We start from the raw sequence: 19,374 nt of genomic DNA, 5'->3' as shown, positions 1-19,374 counted from the left end.
AGGAATACAATCCTTGGGGACGTAAGATGGGATGAATGTAGTGCATAAGCAGAGGGTTTGGCTTTAGATAAGAGCAAAGAAAATCCTTCCACTGAACCCGGACAGGAGGAAGAGCAAGTGGGCACAGCTGCAGGTAGGTGGGAGATGTGATTTTGGGAGCCTGTGGATTCTTTTCTGGTTCCTTCTATATCTCAGTGAAATGAGGTGCTTTGAAATGAGCACTTACCCCTTATCAACAAAAGTGTAAATTAGCCTTTTGGTATTGGGCTTCCCAGCTTGGCAGCTGGGCATTGTCTTGTCCCCAAACAGGGCTACCTGGATACGCCAGGGCTACCAGGTAGCCCTGGATTCTCAGAGTTGGCACAGATGGGAGTTCCCTGGCTCATCGGAGCATTACACCTGCTAGCAGAAACCCAAGTTAGTCCTTGTGGTTTGGATTTCTAATAAATTCACTTCCATGTAAGGTATAAACAGTTTGTGAAATGCATCCTGAGGAGAATTTACTAGAGACTTAAATAAGCTTCTTGTTCTTTGTTTTTCCTTTCTTTCATTTTTCAGGTAACAAGCTCCCCATGACACTGAGATGGCTCTATCCAAGTGTATCCGAAACGATGGTGGATGCACTGAAAGTAGACTTCCCGGCAACCAACTGTGCTAAATCTTGAATAAATTATCTCTTCTGTTGCCTTTTGCAGGTTGTTTATGTTTTGCACAGAAGTGAATTTTTTACACCTTCAAATTGCACAAGGACTCTGGGTGCCCTGTTCATCCCTACTTTTCCCTCTAAGACACCCCCCACCCTCACCCCTGGAGCAAATGTTGCCACCTCCTTCTCTTCCTTGATTTTATTGGAGGTTTTTTTTCCCCTAAATTTTTATTGTGGTAAAATATACATTAAGTTTACTATCTTAGCCATTTTTAAGTACATTCAATGTTGTGCAACCATCACAACCATCCATTTCCAGAACTCTTTCATCCTGCAAAACTGATACTCTGATCCTGTGATACAATAACCCCCATTCCCCCTTCCCCCAGATTTTTTATGACTCAGAAGGCCTCTCCTGTGTCCCCTTATCCCAAGCACTAAGCAGTCTCTTAAAACAACTTAGAACAACTACTTTTGTGATGTTATTATTTACTTTTTAAAAATCCCCTCTCTTTTCTTTTCTCTCTTCTAGATAGCAGCCTTACCACCTCCTCTGAGGAAAGGAAGTCTTTTTTTTTTCTTTCTCTATCTTGCTCTTGAAGTCAGTAGCTAGTATTTTATAAAATAACAAAAGCCTATAATGTCCAGATACCAAAGCTTGGGAAGGTAGGGGTGGTGTGTGTGTGCCGAAGTCAGGGAGTAGGGTTCTTAGAGCATTAGCTGTATGGTGTCATCGTTCTGAAAAGCAATTTTGCAGTAGCTAGCAAAAGACACACAGAGGCTTCAATCCATTGATTACTGAATTCCTCATAGACCATCAAAGATATGCACAAAGATTTATGTTCAGCGCAGAGTTTTACATAATAATGAAAACCAGGTGTTGCCTCTATGTCCATTGGTAGGGGCTAGGTAAAGTCTATACGCAATCATTAAAAACCATGTTTGAGTTTGATACATGGGGAGATGTTCATGCTATAATGTTAAATGAAAAATACGAGAGAAACTATATATATATTATGATCTCAAATCTTTTCTTAAGTTTGTATCTGCAGAGAATAGCATGGTAGAGAATCACCTCTGTGTTAAACAATTCTCAGGGAGATGGAATATTGTGTAATTTTAACTTTTTATTTATTTATTTATTTATTTATTTATTTATTTATTTATTGTATTTTCATTGACTGTACACCTCTTTTATATTCAGAAAAAGATGTAAAGAATATAAAACAAACACACAGAAAATGAAACAATCTTACCTAGTACTCAAAGAGGAGCAAATTAAAATTTATTTTTGTTTCTACCTAAATAAATGAGGAAATATGGAGTAAAAGAGTAATTTTCCTGCTGAGCATGTTTTGTGGTTTCTAGAGTGGAGGAACTGTGGCTGTTGCCTAATGATGTCTCTTATTCAACAGAAATGGAAACACGGCGCCTATATCCTTGAGAAAACGAGTTGGCCCTCCTATGGATGGAGCGTGTCTTGAAGAGAAACCGGATATTTCTTAATTTGCTAAGAACTACATTTGTCACTTACTCTCAGATAATACCACTTTGGGGTAGCCCACATGGGGTTGACAACTTAGCTAGTTAAGCAAACAATACTACAAGTCATACTGAAACCGAAGTGGTCCCCGTGGGCCAGGGGAGTGGGTATGGATGGAGAAGAAAATTAACTTCTGAGTTGGGACAGATATCCTAATTTTGAGGGCACTAATGAGACATCAATTCAGGGCCAGTTGGTACCCAAGGTGGACCTCTCAGTCAAGTTGCCATGTTCCCACATGTAGTTGCCGGACTTGTGGGGCCAGAGGTCAATTCTCTCCTTGGGTGCTCAGGGACAGACTCGCAGAGAGAGACAATGGAAAGCCCACTAGACCTTATATACACTCCAGATCCTGCGGATTATAAGGGTAGTAGTTCTTCCCACCAATCCAAAGAAGTATTCTCCAGCTTTCTTGGTGGCAACATCCTTTTTGAAGCCAACTTCTCCCTCAGATGGTCATTTGATGAAAAGAATAAGCCTAAAGTGGTAGGATTATTTGGAAGGGGCTGGGCATTTTCCCCCAGGGTGTGGCCATCCCTGGACAGTGGCCCTTCTCGACTAAGACCCTGCCTACCAACCCAGATCCTGTTGATAGATTTGCTTCTGGGAATCCCGGTATCCTTTGCTGATAAGCATTTGTTTACCATCTTCATTAGAGATACTGATGTCACAGAACAGTGGTCACCAAAAGCTGCCCCACCCAGGCTGCATCTGTCATCGTGAGCGGATTGATTCTGTTAAACTCGGCATTCTGGAGGGCAGACCTCCCCTCCCTGCCTGTCATCCACCTGCAGACCTTCCTTCTGGCTTTTTTTCCATGCTCACCTGTGTTCTCTGCTCTTAGAGGCAGGGTTGGTCTGTATTTTTTTCCAGCTTTATTGAGATATAATTGATACATGACATTGTGTAAGTTTAAGGTGCACAAGGTAGTGATTTTGTATATGCATGTTACAAAACGATTACCACAATAAGGTTAGTTTAGACATTTATCACTTCACAGTTACAATTTTGTGTGTGTGATCAGAATTTTAAAAATCTACTCTCTTAGCAACTTTTAAATATACAATACGGCATTGTTAACTACAGTTATCGTAGGATTGGTCTCTATTTTTATCAAGATGAGAAAAAAATCAGCAGACTGAGAGTCAAGGGATCTACCTCTTTCATTAATTCCCTGCATGATAGAGGCCCCCTCTGGGTCTCCTGTCCCTTATCGTCACGGACAAGTCTGTGATTCTGGGACTAAGGGGAGTAAGAAGGCAAGGACAAGAGAGACGAGTTTCTTCGTTGGGAAAGGTTCAATCGAAAAAGAGCAAGAAGAAGAAGGAAAAACCAAAAATAGTCATGACCATTTATTTGACCTTGCTTTGCCAGGCTTGCCCTGTGAGTCTTGTGAAGGCAATTTTACTAAATCCTCACAATAATCCTAGGAGGTGGGCACTACTTTTGTTCTTATTTTTCAAATGAGGAAACAGCCTCAGAGTTAGGGTTAGGGTTAGAGTTAGGGTTAAGTAACTTGCCCAAGGTCACAGAGTTAATATGTTGGGACTCAATCACAGATCTCCCTCTGCCTTTGCAGTCCACCAGTTCCGTCTTCTTTTGGGAAGCCCAGAACCCAGAAGCAGTGGTGGGTCGGATCCCGCTGTGCTCTTGGGGCCAACCGTCTTTTTCAGATGTGCCTTCCTTTACGTAGCCACCAACATCGTTGCTATTTAGAGTTTTTCAGTGAACTTCCCTATTTCCTCCCTATTCTGTCTTATTCATCAAAATGAATGAGTGAATGATTCTTATGTTACAAATTTAATTTCCAGTTAGAAGTGAAAGTGCTTGTCTCTCTACTTTTATTTCTCAAGCCAGAACAGTTTTTCCCTTTTTTCTTGGGAGTCCAGAAATAAGTTAAAATTTAATTAAAAGTTTTATGATTCAATAGTTGCAAAGAGGTTCAAGTGATAATGGAACAAACTTGTGGATAACCTGAGGAGAATGTGCCCCTCTGTTAGTTGTTTGAGCCAATGTTCCAGAAGAGTCTCCCCACCCACTCTGCTCCTAATGCCTTTCAATATTCACACACTTTTCCCACGTCTTAAGATCCCCATGCCCTTATACACCTTCTTTACGTATGACATTCACTGAGCCTAGCATGCCATCCCCTCCTTTGCCTTTGCCTTTGCCTTTGCCTGGAGAGCTCCTTACCCTTAAAGACTCAAGTCCAACTGCTCTTGCGTGACCAATTAGTGCAAAGTATGTTTATTTGTTTACTTCTCTGTTCTGTACTTGAATGTTAGATCAATGAGGGCAGAGGCATGGCCTCACTAGTCTTTGGAACCACTCTGGATCTGAGCCCACATAATGCATGTAATATATGCCCAATAACGATTTCATAATAATTTTGTCTGTATGTGTCCAAAGCCCGTCATTTCCTGTGCCCTTTGTCCCAGTTACCCCCATGATGAGGCATTTATCCAAAGGAAATCATTGAAGAGGAGAAAGGGAATTACACAGACAGAAGCGCTGTAACTATGCATTTGCTAAATATTGGAAACAAGTTTATCAACAGGATAATGGTGAGTAAATTACAGTACACAGTCTTGATGGAACATGATTCATTCTCTCATTGATTAAACCAACAGATGGAGTGCCAAGGATGTGTCAGAAATACAGCAATGAGTCAGATGCCTTCGAGTACACAAGCTGGCAGAGACTTCTAGAGCCATCATTACAAAACTATACAGAAACAGAAAACTATTTGTGGCCTAATGTTAGAGAGAAAAATAGCAGATTACAAAACAGTCTGTACATGATGCTTTCAACTCTAGACACGTGAAAGTGTGAACAAGTTCTGGGTGGGCAAATGAAGGCATTGCATGGTTAGGTTATAGGTGACCTTCTCTTTGGCATTATTACCGTTGATTTTTTTAAGCTCTAAAGTATTTGACCAACCCAGAAGTCTACTGAAAAGGCGGGAAAATGCTGCTTCTGGGACCCTGGCTCTCCAGGTTGGCAGTGGCATGAATGAGAGGGTTCTCTCTAGATGGGCAAGGGGTTTGTCACGAGGCAATTGGAAAGGCACATTCAGGCAGTCTGGAGGGCTGGGTCAGGGAAGATTATCAGTCTGAATATCTAGGAATGTCCACTGAGTGCCACTGTAGGAACCAGCCTCCTCTGTATCTGAGCTGCATCGAACAGCAGAGCCAAGGCTCTGCCAACACTGTCCCCTAAGCACTGCGCCAGGTGGGGGAGAGCTGAAGTCTGCGAACCAGATAAGAGGGATGGGACCTGCAAGAATTGGTGGCTGGGTCCTCATGCTGTAAAGGACGCTCCTTATGTAAAAAGTACCATTATTTCCATTCTACAGATGAGGAAGCTGAAGCGAGGCTGGCTCCAAGCTACCCAGCAGGCCAAGTGATGAGCTGGGATTGGAAACCATCCCTTCCTAGTTTGGGCCAGGGTTCTTTCTATTTATTTCCCCAGTCCTAGAAGCAGGTGATGATGCATAAGGCTGGATGGAAGAGACCTGGCTGGCTGAGAGGCTGGATTCTTTTGGAAGGGGAAGAAATGGGGAATCTGTTGGTGGGACTACATGATGGACAGTCTTAAATTTGATGTAGTAGGAACTGGGCAATCATTGTAACTTTGGGGTTTCAGGGAGAGGAGGTTGGCAGTGTGTGCTGGCTGGTGTAATCAGTGAGGAGGCTGGCCCAGACACATGGTAAGGTTAGTGGGCAGCTCTTTTTCTGTCAGATCAAAATAGCACCCACCCCTCCAGCTTCTTGGAAATATGTCTTCCTGCACCTCTAACCATGAGACTGGAGTGGAAGCTGCCATCTTATCTATTCTTCCCCCAAGGATATAACCTGGTCCAGGGATGGACATCTGATTCAAACTTGGCCAATGAGAGCCCTTCCCTGGGAATTTTAACCTCAGGACCAGAGAGGGATGGGTCTCAGTCCCTCACTATTGGCTAAGCTGTGTCTGGGAGCTCTGTCACCACTCAGAGATTTGAGAGCCAGAGAGAGAAAATTCTAGCTGGACTCAAGCTCTAGTTTCTACTTCGAGGGCTCAGCCACCCTTTGCTCATGCCACCATGTGAATAATACTCTCCACCTCCTCTTTAGCTAAGCTAGTCTGAGTTGAATTTTTATCATTTGTAAACAAAAAGTCCTGACATTTGCAGTTAGAGACATGCCTACCCTTTATCATTCAAATTTTGGGCAGAATTCTCAAAAATGTTTTAGGGTTGTTTTGGGGGCATTCAGTTCATCATTTCTTGCATGTAAGACACAAAAAAGTTTGTCTTCATTATTCAGTGTCAGGCTCAGGAACTCCAGGCTCTCTGTGGGGACAAGGCTTTGGGTATCCCTTCAGAGAAGGATGGACCCATCGCCATCACTGGTGTGGTGAGTAAAATTGCTGCTCAGCATGCTCTCCCGCCTGCTCGTTTGTGATTCAGTTGGGGAGAAACTGACATGGACAGGACGACCACACAGGACAGCCAGGCATTTCCTATACAAGTGGTAAAGGTATCTTCTGAACTTCTCTCCAGCAAATGCGTAGATAAAGGGATTGAGGCAACAGTGGATAAACGCAATTGTCTCAGTCACACTGAGGGCCAACCTCAGATCCCTCTTCATGTCACAACTGGGAAAGAAGTCATAGAGATTAAGTGTCTCTAAGAAAATCATGATGTTGTAGGGTGTCCAGAAGAGGAAAAACATGATGACCACCAGAAAGATCAGTTTGATGGCTTTGGCTTTCTTGTGGTTCTTACAGGAAAACAGTGTTCGCATGATTCTGAAGTAACAGTAACTCATAATGAGCATGGGGAGCAGGAAGCCAAGCAAATTTGCTTCCACGTTGCGGAGCACAGGCCAGAGATCCTGCAGGACCTCGGGGTAGTCACCAAGGCATTCGTTTTCTTTTTGTTTTGTGAACATGAACTGAGGTGCTGCCACCAAGATGGCTGCTGCCCAGACACCTAGGCTGATGGTGACGCCATGCTGCACAGTCCGGTTGTTCATGGAGTTGGCTGCCAGGACAATGGCTAGGTACCTATCGATGCTGATGACAGTGATGAAGAATATGCCTCCAAAAAAGCCGATGAAGAAGAAGGCAGTGGTGAGTTTGCACACAGCATTGTGAAGGCCTTGTTCACTTATCAGGTAATGAGTCCAGAAGGGTAAGGTGGCTACAAAGAGCAGATCAGACAAGGCCAGGTTCAGGAGGTAAATGTCGGTGATACTCTTGGGCTTCCGGCTGTTGGTGAGGGCGAACACCACCAGCAAGTTTCCCAGCAGGCCAAAGGCAAAGACAAGGGAGTAGAGTATAGACAGGAAGACGGTCCCAAAGGCCACGATATCCCCCATATCACAGGCTTCAGCAGACTCATCGTACTCAAAGTATTCTAAAATTGATTCAGGGGAGTGGATGGGCATGGTGAGGGCCTGAATCAGAAAGGAAAACAAATAATAGCATTAGTTCTCAGAGAACTAAAGTTGGGATTCTATCTGACCCCACATATAAGCAGGCTGGAGGAAACAAATATTGGTTGTATGCCTAACCAATACACTTCCCAGTGTCATGTGCTTCATCTTGTTTAATCTCCACAACAGACTCTTGATGGAGGCTGTAAGAGATTCCTCTGACAGAAGAGGAAATCAGGTGTCTGAGAGGTTCAGGGACTTGCTCGGAGCTACACAGTGAATGGCTCAGCTAGCATTTGAATCGAGACCTTTTGAAGCTTGAGACAGATCTTTTCTTCTTTGATTTTCAAACATCTGTCCAAAAGGTTGACCAGTGTGTGGGTAGTGGGAGAGAGGACTGTGGAGAAGAGGGGGTGGGATGGTAGGGGATGCAGCCATAATCCACACATCTTGTTCAAACTTCCCTGAAGCAATTCTCCACCGCCTTTCTTATTCCCACCTCCTCTACCCTCTGGATCCCAATTTCTCCTGCAGGAAGTTGAGATTGAAGAAAGAGGTCTCAGACACTCTTCAGACACAGAGCCCTGAGCAGACCTGTACCCAGAAGCCCCTCGTCTTTGTTTTTCAGAACCCTCTCTCTTTCTCTTCCTCTTGGAACCAACAAGTCCTTCTCCCCCTTAAGGGATTAAACACAGTCATACACTCTAGAGTGACCACCTTGTCTCGGTTTGCCCAGGACTTCTCTGGTTTTAGCACCAAAAGTTGGAAACCCCTCAGTTCTAAGGAGACAGCCGTGGACAGCCATCCCACAAATCCTAGTGAAGAGGAGTGTCACCATTGCCGTCATAGGGCCTCTGCCCTATGAAAGGATGGATTGATCCTGTACGGGGGGTCATGCTAGTTAGCCTTCTGCGCTGGGTCCAGGTGGCTAATTCACCCTATAATTACCAGCCCTGCACTCACTGTGGCCTGGTGATTCATAAGAATTTTGTTCCTTCAGAACAAAAATTGAAAGACAAGACATTTCTGCACAGGTTGAGAAGTAACATTTATCCCCTTCTCCCTTCACCTCCCCAGCCAGGACTCACTTGTTATTCACTCCAGAGGCTACAAGGGCAACCCTTTCACTCTGTCCCTCTGGGGCCTCCTCCTCTTTCTTGTGATGCCACAGACAGGCCCCTGAGAACCCCCAAGTATGTTCAGAGCACACGTCCTGGTTGTCACTGCCTCCCTCCCCACCACAACTAAAAACAAAGTTCACACCTCTTTAACCAAGGGAGTTTCCACACCCCACTGCATCCTTTTCATACTGGTTTTACCAAGACTGTGTCTCTGCCAAGGTGAGGGCCCACCCTCCCGGCCAGGGCTTTGCTTCTCCCTTCCCAGCCTCTACTTTGTGTTCTGGCCCATCTCTGCATCTTCCCCAGATTCTTCCAGGAAGAAGTGGGTTAAGCCTTTCTGACCTTGGCGTCTCAGGCTAGCATGGAATTCTCAACCCCCCAGGAAGAGTGTATGCTTTCTTTGCTTTAAGCCACAATACCCTTTTCTCAGAGATGAACCTCTGGCTGTGACTTTAATCAATAATATTTAGTTTAACCACATAAAATGGCCAATGTGCTACCCCTTTTGAGCTGCATAAATGTCAGTTTCAAATGGTTCAGGCTGACAGATGAGGAGATGGGAAATTCCTACTCCTTTAAGGTGGCTTATGGTAGTGGCACATCTTCCCAGACGGGCAGCTGTATGAAAGTGGAAATAGTCAAGCCCTTGGTGATCATAAGTTAGAGAACCGGGGGCTACCACCCTCTTCTTTCTCCATTTTCCCCCAGTGAAAGGAGCTGGCACAGTTGGCCTTGAGACGAGGCCAAGGATAAGGAAGATTGTGTGGTATCTCTTCATGTCTTGTGGCCCAGGAACTTTGTGCTGGTGCATTGGCTTGACTTTGCCAAATCTGTATGATGTAGATTTAATTTCCACTCCTGGCACTATGCCTTATACACAGGGACCTCCTCTAAATCTTCCAGCAGGTGTTCCTGGGTCACTGAGGAGGGAGATCAGGGAGGTGGGCAGACTCGGGCTCTCTTGTGGCTGAATCTCATGCCTATTTCTCTGGCCAAGTGATCTTGGGTGAACTTGGAACCTCTGAATCTGACATTCCTCATCTGTAAGATTACGACTCATTCTCATGTGTGCCCACAGTGCTGTTCTGAGGAGAGCACCTGGCATGGTGTGTTGCCTACAGCAGGCACTTAATAAATGCATTTGGCGAGGAAGCAGAAGCACTTTGGACCTTTGCAATCACCCAGGTTGCCTGGATGTGTTGTTCATTCCCACCCTAGACATTGGTCTGTGAAGTTGGTTTTATTTTTTTCCCTGAAATAAAAAATATTTTCTTTTCAGATTTTTTTTGGGGGGAGGGGAGAAGTAGGGAGTGAAGCACACTTTTACTGAGTTTTTATTCAGCTGTCAGGCTCATTGCTAAACACATATTGCCTATTTTGGGAAAAAAATCATTAATTGACTTGAAATTTTAAAAACAAAAATAAACAAAAATATGAGTTATATGAAAAATTAAAATAAGTAAGTAAGCAAATAGTCTAATATGATAACCAATACATAGTAAATGGCCAATAAATGGTAGCCAACACACAACAGGATACTTATCTCTACTTTATGGGCAAGAAGATGCACTCAGAGAGGGTGAGTAACTTGCCCAAGGCCACGCAGCTGGCGTGTGGCAGGGCTGCCATTTGGGCCCACGTGTGGCCAGGCTGTCTGCCCTGCCTGAGACAGGGAGTTCCTGAGAGAGGAACAGGGTCTTCTTCAGCTTTGCAGACCAGTGTTAAACAGAGGGAGAGGCCTGGCACCAAGCAAATGCCACAGGAATATTTGCAGGAGGATAAATATTGTCTGCTAGACTTTCATTCCAAATTGCTCTGGGGGAGGAGTAGTGACAGTGGCCTTTCCATTGTCCAGTTCCTAGACATGCGCCCAGGGTACCAGAGTGTCCTTTCTGATCCCAGGCCAGGGGCCCTGGCTTGAACTCCAGGTGCTTAGTGGATGCCTAGTGTGTTGAATGAGAGAATGAGTGAGTGAATGAATAAATGCAAGGCATAGAGAAGCAGGAGAAGTGCTGCTTTGGCTACAAGAAAGAGCCCTTGGAGACAAGCCGAGACCCACCAGCTCTCCAGGGTCAGAAATCACAGCTGCCCATGGCAGCACGCTCTTTCTTGCTGGTGTCAGGACCCAGCCCCGCCTCACTGCGCGACTCAGGGGTGGCCCAGGCTTCTCTGCAGTCTGAGCCCTTGGGCCAGTTTGAACCCAGCCTTGCTGTTTGAGAAGCCCAGATCATGCAAGGACACCATTTAATCAGAAACCTGACAGCCAGGAAGGATGTCACTGAATTATTCTGCTGAACATGACAGCCTGATCAAGAGAGGGACCTTTTTAGGAACAGTGGGCCTGAGCTCAGTGGTTCTTTTATTATTTCTGGATCCTCTGAGATGCCCCACTATTGGGAGATAAGCCTAATGATGGAGCCTCCTGGCAGCAGACAGGAGCAGGGCCAGTCCTCGAGGGCGGCTTTCCAGGCAGACTGAAGGGCCACCAGGCATCTGATTGGCAGGACACTGGCTTTTTCTGGCCCCTGAGGACAGCAGGAACCAAGCGCAGGAATCCAAGGAGATAAGCCTTCTTGGCAGGGCCTACTCAGCCGGGTCTCATACAGATGGGGGCTCAAGAGGAGAGACGCATGCCGGACGAGCTGAGGGCTGTGGCCAGCAAGCACGCAAACCACTCCAGGCTGTTCTCAGGTCTCCTTAGCCTCTCTCCCCATAAGTCAAGGTTTACTAAATGGAGTTGAATGGTGAGAGTTTGAGCTGAGCCCAGACACTGAGCTTTGAGTGCACATGTGTTTCGTACTCCAGTGGAAATGAACCTGCTTCATCAACTCGCTCGCTTGCCTCCATCCCCGATCCCGCTCGGCTTCCTCCAGCACACTTCCTTTTCTCTGGTCTGCTCATTTATTTTTCAACTTTTTTAGGTCGTCATTTACCCATTGTTTCCAGTCAGCTTCCCTGTTCTCTACTTCCTTTTTCATTTAAGTGGCCTGAGTCCACTTTCCTCTTCTGTCCCACATCCTTTTCGGGCTGCTTCCCCCATCTTTTGGCTTCACATCCTGCTTACAGTCTGCTAGACCAAGTGCGACCTTTTTTGTTTTGTGTTGGTTTGTTTTTCCCTCTTTGCTTTCTGCTTACGGCTTTTTAGATCCCCGAGTGAAAACCAGGTTTGAGGTTCAGTTGGTTTCTAATGCCAGGAAAAGTATGGTTGAATGTTTTTCCTTTGAACCAAAGGAAATGAGAGGATAGTAAAGATTGCTTGAGCCCTGACTGTGGGGATTCCACTGTGCTGAGAATGTTCCAGAGCCTGAAGCTATCCTTGGAAAGCCCAGTGTGGAAGGAGAAGAGGCTGCCATTTTCGGATGCCCACCCCCTTATGTCCCGCTGCATACGTAAGACCCTGTTTCATTCTCTCAACAACCCCTCATGAGAATGGTGGCCCTTCTTGTACAAGTGAACCAACAGCAGCCCTGAGAGATCCGGGAAGTTCGTCCAAGGAGCAACAGAGCCAGGATTTCAGCCCACATGTGCCTTTCCACAGAGCCATGCTCCCTGCACGGCTTCAGGCTCTCCCTCTTGGAAAGGAAGTCTGCAGCTTATCACAGACCACTTGTCTAAATCTAAAACTGAGAAAGAGTAGACTCAGCCCCCCCCCCCCCGGAAAGAAGATGACCCGTGATGCCAGCCTGAACACTTGCCCTGGGTTTCTCCCCTCTGGAATCAGAACCCATCAGGCTGACTCTGAGGGGAATGTTAGGCAGTCGGGAGATGAAAAGGGTGGGGATATTCACCTCTCCAGCCACGACTAGGGGGTCCTCACTGCCAGACCCCCAGGATCTAGCTCTCATCAATGCTGGTGAAGAAATTTGGAATCCTTTTCTCTGAAGAAGAGGCTGAAGGCTGTAGGGTGAGCTTATTTCCTGGCTTCAAATATATGGTGACACAGTACCCTTCTCAGGATGAGCACCAAGTAATGTACGAAATTGTGGAATCACCATAGGGTACACCTGAAACTTGTGTAACACACTATGGTAGCCATAGTGGAATTAAAATGAAAAGTTAACAAAAAACAGGCTGATGCTTTTCTGAGCTGTGTGCTTCACAGAGGCCCACACATCCTACAGACGGCTGAGAGACCATGGGCAGCTCACTCTGGCTCTGCCTCAGTTTCCTCATATGTGAGACGAAAGCATTGGACCAGATCGTCCCTAAGGGCCCAGCTCTGGTATGCTTAAGTTTTCAACAAGAACCAAACAGAAGGAAATAGTCGTTGAGCACAACAGGAGTCCTAGGTCAGTAAGAGCATGGCCTAGTGTCAAGAGAAGTGGCTGCTCACGGACATGACTCTTCTGGACTCACAGGCTGCCAGCATCCAGATGGGGTTCTGTCTGGACACAGACAGGCAAAAGAAGGGCAGGTGGAGGGACCCCGACTTGCATGCAGAGGAGCTCTAAGGGCACCATTTACACCTTGCAGCCCCTCCCCTGTGGAAGTGACCCCAGCAGCTCTCTCTATATCAGCAAGCAGACCACCTGAAACGGCACAGCCTTCCCCCCACCCCCCCAACCAGCGTTTGGACCAGCCAAACTCACGCCCCAAGCTCTGCTGCCACTCGGTGAGCCACCCCTTCACAGAAGCCGGGGCTCTGGGTTTGACGTGCCTCCCTCTCGTTTCTTCTTCCAAGTACGCTATGCTATTTACTTATCTCTGTCAAACTGTGAAGTTCTGAAAGGAAATGCTTTAGGACTTTTGTCTAGTAATTGAGGAAGAGATGGATTTTAAATTAAATTATTAACTAAGCCAATATCTGTTATGTTTTTTAACCATATGTTTGTGTAAGGACAAATAAAAATAATGCCTAAGAGGCTTACTTCTCCCCCTTGAAAGTAAGGGAAGAGATTCTCCTTTGCCTCCTCCTTCCAGGATGCTGGCTTTAGAAAACTTGTCGCTGGAAGTACTTTCTCCTCTCTCTGAAGTGTGCTTATGTGTTCTTCTGAAAATGTGATCACCTCTTTTGTCAGCTTTATGACCCAGGAATCTTTCTCAAGAACCAGGGGTCCCTCTCTTTGAAAAGTAAACATTAAGAAATAGCAATGCTGGGGCACCTGGGTGGCTCAGTCAGTTAAGCGTCTGCTTTTAGCTCTGGTCAAGCCCCGCATCAGGCTCCCTGCTCAGCAGGGAATCTACTTCTCCCTCCCCCCTCCCCCCGCTTGCACGCTCTCTCAAATAAATAAAATCTTAAACAAACAAACAAGCAAAAAGAATTAGCGTCCCTGTCACCCAGTTTCCGTGAAAGGGTCGGAGCCTAACTTGGGTGGGTGCCTTGTTCCAAGTTACAAAAATACCTCCCGTCATAAAGATGTGAGTCTATTTCTTCTCTGGATGAAGCCCATCAGCTAACACAGATGGTCATCCCAGTTACCATGGTGAAGTTAGCATGACTGTGTGTGACTGTCGAGTTCTCTCGCTTGAGGACTAGGTGTGTATCTCTCATGTTAGGGATTGTGTCTGCTTGGCTGTGCAGAAGGGTGAGTTGTTTCTCCCCATCTCTGCAGTCTCTTAGCGGATTGCCTGAGATGCGTATCACATTCTGGTTTCATGCCTCGTTAATAATAAAAGTGTTCTCTTTCTCTATTATCTCTGTGAGAGGTTTTTCTGGGTTGGAGATCTTATTTTTAATTTTATTTCCCCAACACTAGGCACTGTGCTCCATTAGGTGGTGGTAAAAATGGCTAAGATACGGTCTCTAAGTTTCTGTTAATGGTTAGTAACAGAATGTAAGAAAAGTTTGGGGAAACCCAAGGATTGGATCATTTAAGCTGAATCTTAAAGCTGGGGGGGGATCTTCCAGGTAGACAAAGGTGGAGGTGGGAAGCGGGGGTGGGGGTATTGAAGCCAAAGACACTGAGGGTCTGAGCACAGGGATGTTTCCCGGGCTCAAGACTCCGTAGAGGGGGCGTGAGGGAATATACTAGAAACAGAAAGGAGTGAGGATAGTGGGGTTAGAAGGGGCCAGCATGCTCCTGGAGTCTTCATGGAAGTCGAGTTTAGTCTGTGTGGAGGGTTCAGGAGAAGATGCAGAGAGAGCAAGGGCCAAGAAGGCAGAAGAGGTCCTCAAATTCCAGGCTAAGGAACAGAGGGAGAATTATAAGACTTTGAAAGAGGGGGGAAATCACTGGATGCCCTGGCTAGCACACCCTTCAGGGCTACCTCCCCTATTCATTGTCTGACCGATATACAGCTGTGTAAGTTTGGGAGACTGATAGCAATGCAATAATCTTGTTTGCAGAAAAAGAAACTGTGTCTGGTGGAGATGCGCTCAATAACCGCCTGTGGTTAGGGACCAGTTCTGCATGTATCTGTACATTCCTCCCAGCGTTTCTAGAAGTATCTCATCCACACTACTGCTGTGCTGCTCATTGCCATTGATGAATAGGCAGGCACCATGTGAGCATCCCACGGCAATCTCTTCCACTGTTGATGCACACCTGGGTGGCTTTTGGCACAGGGCCGCCGTGGACAACACTGTCACGAACAGTGGTGTGTGTGCACAGCATGGATGCATTTTAAAATTGCAGACCCAAAAGTGGACCTATTGTGTGAATCCATGCATATAAAGATCAAAAACAGGCAACGATAATGCATATTGATTAGGGATGCATATGTAGGTGGTAGAACTCTAGGGATGAGCAAGGAAGCAGTGACTTCTGGGAGGGCAGGGTGTCAGTCAGGAAGGGACATAAGGGAGGCTGCTGGGGGCCAGCCTGGGTCTCTCTGGCTGCCTGGCTGGTGGTTGGCTGGGGGGTTGATTTATAAATTGTTAACCTGCACACTGTTCTTTGAGTGTGCTGTATTTCACAATGAACATAGGTTTAAGGAAAAGGACCAAGAGGGCCTGCAAAATATTTTTTTTAATATTTAAAGAGGGGTGCCTGGGTGGCTCAGTCATTTGATTTTGGCTCGGGTCATGATCTTGGGGTCATGAGATCAGCCCCATATCAGACGTTGCACTCAGTGCGGCGTCTGCTTGAGATTCTCTCTCTCAAATAAATAAATAAATAAATAAAATCTTTATATATTTATAGAGATGTGATATAGGTTTTCTTCCCTATAAAGATGCATAACCCCAAAGAGCTGCTCTTTGGCCAGATCAGAAGAGGAGGTAGCTGAAGCCCGACTGTGGCTGCAGAGCCACGAGGATTCCAGCCCCCGGGGCAGCCAGCACATTCTGAGCCCCATGGAGAGTGGGCAGGCTCAGGACTCAGCGGGAAGCCCCACCGTTGGCGCTCCTGGGCAGAGTCAGTGAGGCAAGCCCTTGGAATCCCTGGACTGTGCTGCTGGAAATCCGAGCAAGTTCCCGGAAAAGCCAGCGGACACCTGGCCAGTGCCACTGCGGCTCCACCTCCTCGTAACTGTGACCCGCTGTGGGACAGCTGGAGATCCCTTCCCTGTCCAGCTCAGCTGCTGTGGGTGCTGACTTTGGCCATCTTCAAGGGGGAAGTCTTGGTGCCTGAGTAAAACAGGGGTAGCCAAGGACTCTGTTCCAGGTCAGAGGTTGGCCCGGGAAGCTGGTAGCTGAATGTCCCAGACCCTGAGAAGGAAGGTCTTTGAGGCCAGGGTCTCTGGAGTGGGATCATACCTGATATCGTTGCCCTTCCACAGCCCGGCCAGGGCACGGATGAGGTTATCTCCTGGAAGGGGGTGGGGGTGGGGAATGGAAGCTGATTCTGACCTGGCATGCTCCTTCTCCCTGCCCCTCACAACCTCATTTGAACGTGGTTAGTGGTCTCAAGGGGCACAAAGCTTCTCATCTTCAGCTTCCCACAATGACAATACATATTATTTATTGAGCACCAAATATAGCCAGAGAGTACGGTCAGAGCTTCATACATCTTGCCCTTAATACTCACAGATATTCAACCTACACCTGTCACTCGGCTTCAGCAATTATCAGCTCATGGCTATAGCAGGACCTGAGCCTTAGCAAGGTCAAGTGCAGAGCCAGGCCTTCATTCCAAAGCCAAGCTGCCTTTCCCACCCTCTGTGAAGCAGAGAGAGTGACAGTTGTGGAGCCTGGCTTGGGGTATGGTCGGCATGCGGCTGACACACAGTCCGGGCTTCCTTCTGGGGGTGTGGGCAAGAGCCACATCCTGCCCAGCATCCCTGTGTGAAAATGAAGCCAAGCAAGAGGCAGGCAAAGGATGTAAATCCGAACCTGCACGCGTGCGCAAGGACACACACACGTGTGTGCACACATGCACACACGCACGCGCACACACGTGCACACACGCACACACATGCACGCACGCGCACACACGCAGTGGTGCCCAAGGCTCAGCAGCCCATGCAAACATGCAGGCCCGCAGCCTAGTCCATCCCCAGGCACCTCAGGGCATGGGCTGACCTGCCCCTGAACAGACCCTGGAAGCCCCACAGAAATTTCACCAGGAAGCTAGCTTGCTTGCTTGCTTGCTTACTTTCTCTCTCTTTCTTTCTTTCCGATTTTATTTATTTATTTGAGAGAGGGGAGAGACAGACCAAGCAAGTAGGGGCAGGAACAGAGAGGGAGGGAGAGGGACAAGCAGACCTCACTGAGCATGGAGCCCGACACGGCGCTGGATCTCACAACCGTGAAATCATGACCTGAGCCCAAACCAAGAGTCAGAGGCTCAACCAACTGAGCCACCCGGGGGCCCCGCCAGGAAGCTCTCTTGTCTGCTTCTCACACAATCTGGTTTTCTTTTCTCCTTTAGGCTCAACTTTTTTCTACCTTGAGTTTTCTATCTGAAGTATTTGAAAAAGAAAACGAACTTTTGGGGTGGGAGGGGAAATCCTAAAACTCCCTGGCATTTATCTGAGCACAGCTGAGAACATACAGAGGCTGCAGAATCTGGGAGGCCGAGATGGCCGGATAACGGTCAAGCAAGGAGAAATGATAGGCATGGTCAGTCCTCGCCTGGAACCTCCATGTAGTTCTTCCTCTCTTGCACACACGCATGTGTCTGCTCAGAATTCCTGAGACCGTTTTCCCACAACACAAACCTTCTGAGCCCATGTCCTCACAATGATTATAACAGCATATATTAATAGCGAACATCGAATTTGTGTTGGCAATTTATTCATTAAAATAGTTGTCATTGTAAATGCAATAGGTGCTCTTTATAACAAATGTAGATGGCACAAAAAAAGCATGTAAAGAAAAGGAAAAACAACATAGAAGTGAATGATCTACCATCCAACTTCCCAGAATCAGCAACAGCTAGCTTTCTGCCTTTCTGCAATCGCTCTGCATATTTTTATATTTATGTTAAGTGTAGTTATACTTATATGTAAGATGCAAGTGCTATATTAAACATTTTTTATTATAAAATTTTCAAACATACATAAAAGCAGAGAGCACCCCAGGCACGCACCAGACAGCTTCAATTAGCAACTCATGGTCACTATTTCATCTATTCCACACTCCGTGTCCTACTAGATTATTTCAAAATAAATCCAGGTGTCATAGCATTTCATCCATAAACAGGTAAGTGTGAATCTCCAAAAGAATAAGAACTCTTTTTAAACAAAATTATAACTTCAATACTATTTCTCACTTTAAAGAAGTTACTAATTCCTCACTATCATCCAGATGCAATTTTAAATGATGCTTCTTTCCGGTAACACCTACCCATGAGCTTTTCTCCGGGCCCATAACATGTAATTACCTATGCTTCTAATCGTATTAAGTGTCAAGAGGATCATGGATGGTCTAATCATCCACTGCCCACCACCCTTCAAGCCCCTTGGACATTAGGCTGCAACAGCTTTGGGAAATGTCTCTTGTTAGCGTGGAAAGCAAACCAGCGTCTGTACCCACTGTGACCTCTGACCACTGTGCCCCACCCCACGAGCCCAGAGGTGCTGGCAAGTTCTCTGCTCCTACCTGGGCCGGGCTCGGGAAGGAAACCTCCCGACGTGACAATCAACCACTCCGTCCCACGCCTCTGTCTCTGTCACAGAGTATTTCCCTTTCCCTCCCTCTGAGGGCATCTTTATTTGCAAAGTTAGCCAATAGTAGTGGGTTTCCTGTGAGGTAGACTAACTATCTTTAGATGTTGCCCCAGGCAAGCTCAGAAACTCTGGACTGGAGGGTTTGAATTCGCAAACCTGGAAGACAGAGCTGGGGGGGCAGACCCACCAGGGCTTGCAGGCAGGGAGGATGTGGAGGCTGTGCTATTTGCCCCCTTTTGGAGGAGGGCAGGGAACAGTGCAGGTCTCAGGAACCACTAATGCCCACTGAACCTCAGTTCTCCCACCTGTAAAAAGGGAACCCACAACACTCACCAGGCTGCGTTGGGGTGCTGATTAAATGAACCACAGCTTCTCTCTTCAAAGGATAGTCCCAGCCACTGGGAGCTTACTAGAAATGCAGCACCTCAGGCCCCACCACTGAAAGAGACTCTGCATTTTGATGAAATTCTTAAGAGATTGCTAAGTGCATGGATTTTGAGATGCATTGGCACAAAAAGCACTTAGTGAGGACCTGGCATCTGGTAGGTGCTTCCGAATTTTCTACTACTCCTCACTTCCCTCCTCCAAGGCTTTTAGCGGCTCCCTATACCCTCCGGTCAAGCCTAAGGTACATGCCTCCCAGGCACAGGCTTC

At 46.6% G+C, this 19,374-nt stretch overlaps 1 protein-coding gene across 1 annotated transcript; it reads right to left on the bottom strand.

The window, feature by feature from the left end:
• Positions 1–3,063: 3,063 nt before the first annotated feature.
• Positions 3,064–18,738, bottom strand: CX3CR1 (C-X3-C motif chemokine receptor 1). The gene is made up of 2 exons (XM_026496764.4): positions 18,653–18,738; positions 3,064–7,630 (listed from the first exon to the last, which is right to left on the bottom strand). The coding sequence occupies exon 2, from the start codon at positions 7,619–7,621 to the stop codon at positions 6,551–6,553; it is 1,071 nt and encodes a 356-aa protein (XP_026352549.1). The 5' UTR covers positions 7,622–7,630; positions 18,653–18,738; the 3' UTR covers positions 3,064–6,550.
• Between the last annotated feature and the right edge of the window lie 636 nt (positions 18,739–19,374).

This window comes from Ursus arctos, unplaced genomic scaffold (assembly GCF_023065955.2).
Source record: "Ursus arctos isolate Adak ecotype North America unplaced genomic scaffold, UrsArc2.0 scaffold_20, whole genome shotgun sequence".
NCBI lineage: Eukaryota > Metazoa > Chordata > Mammalia > Carnivora > Ursidae > Ursus > Ursus arctos.
The sequence above is the reverse complement of the archived record's forward strand: the minus strand, read 5'-3'. Positions and strand labels throughout refer to the sequence as shown.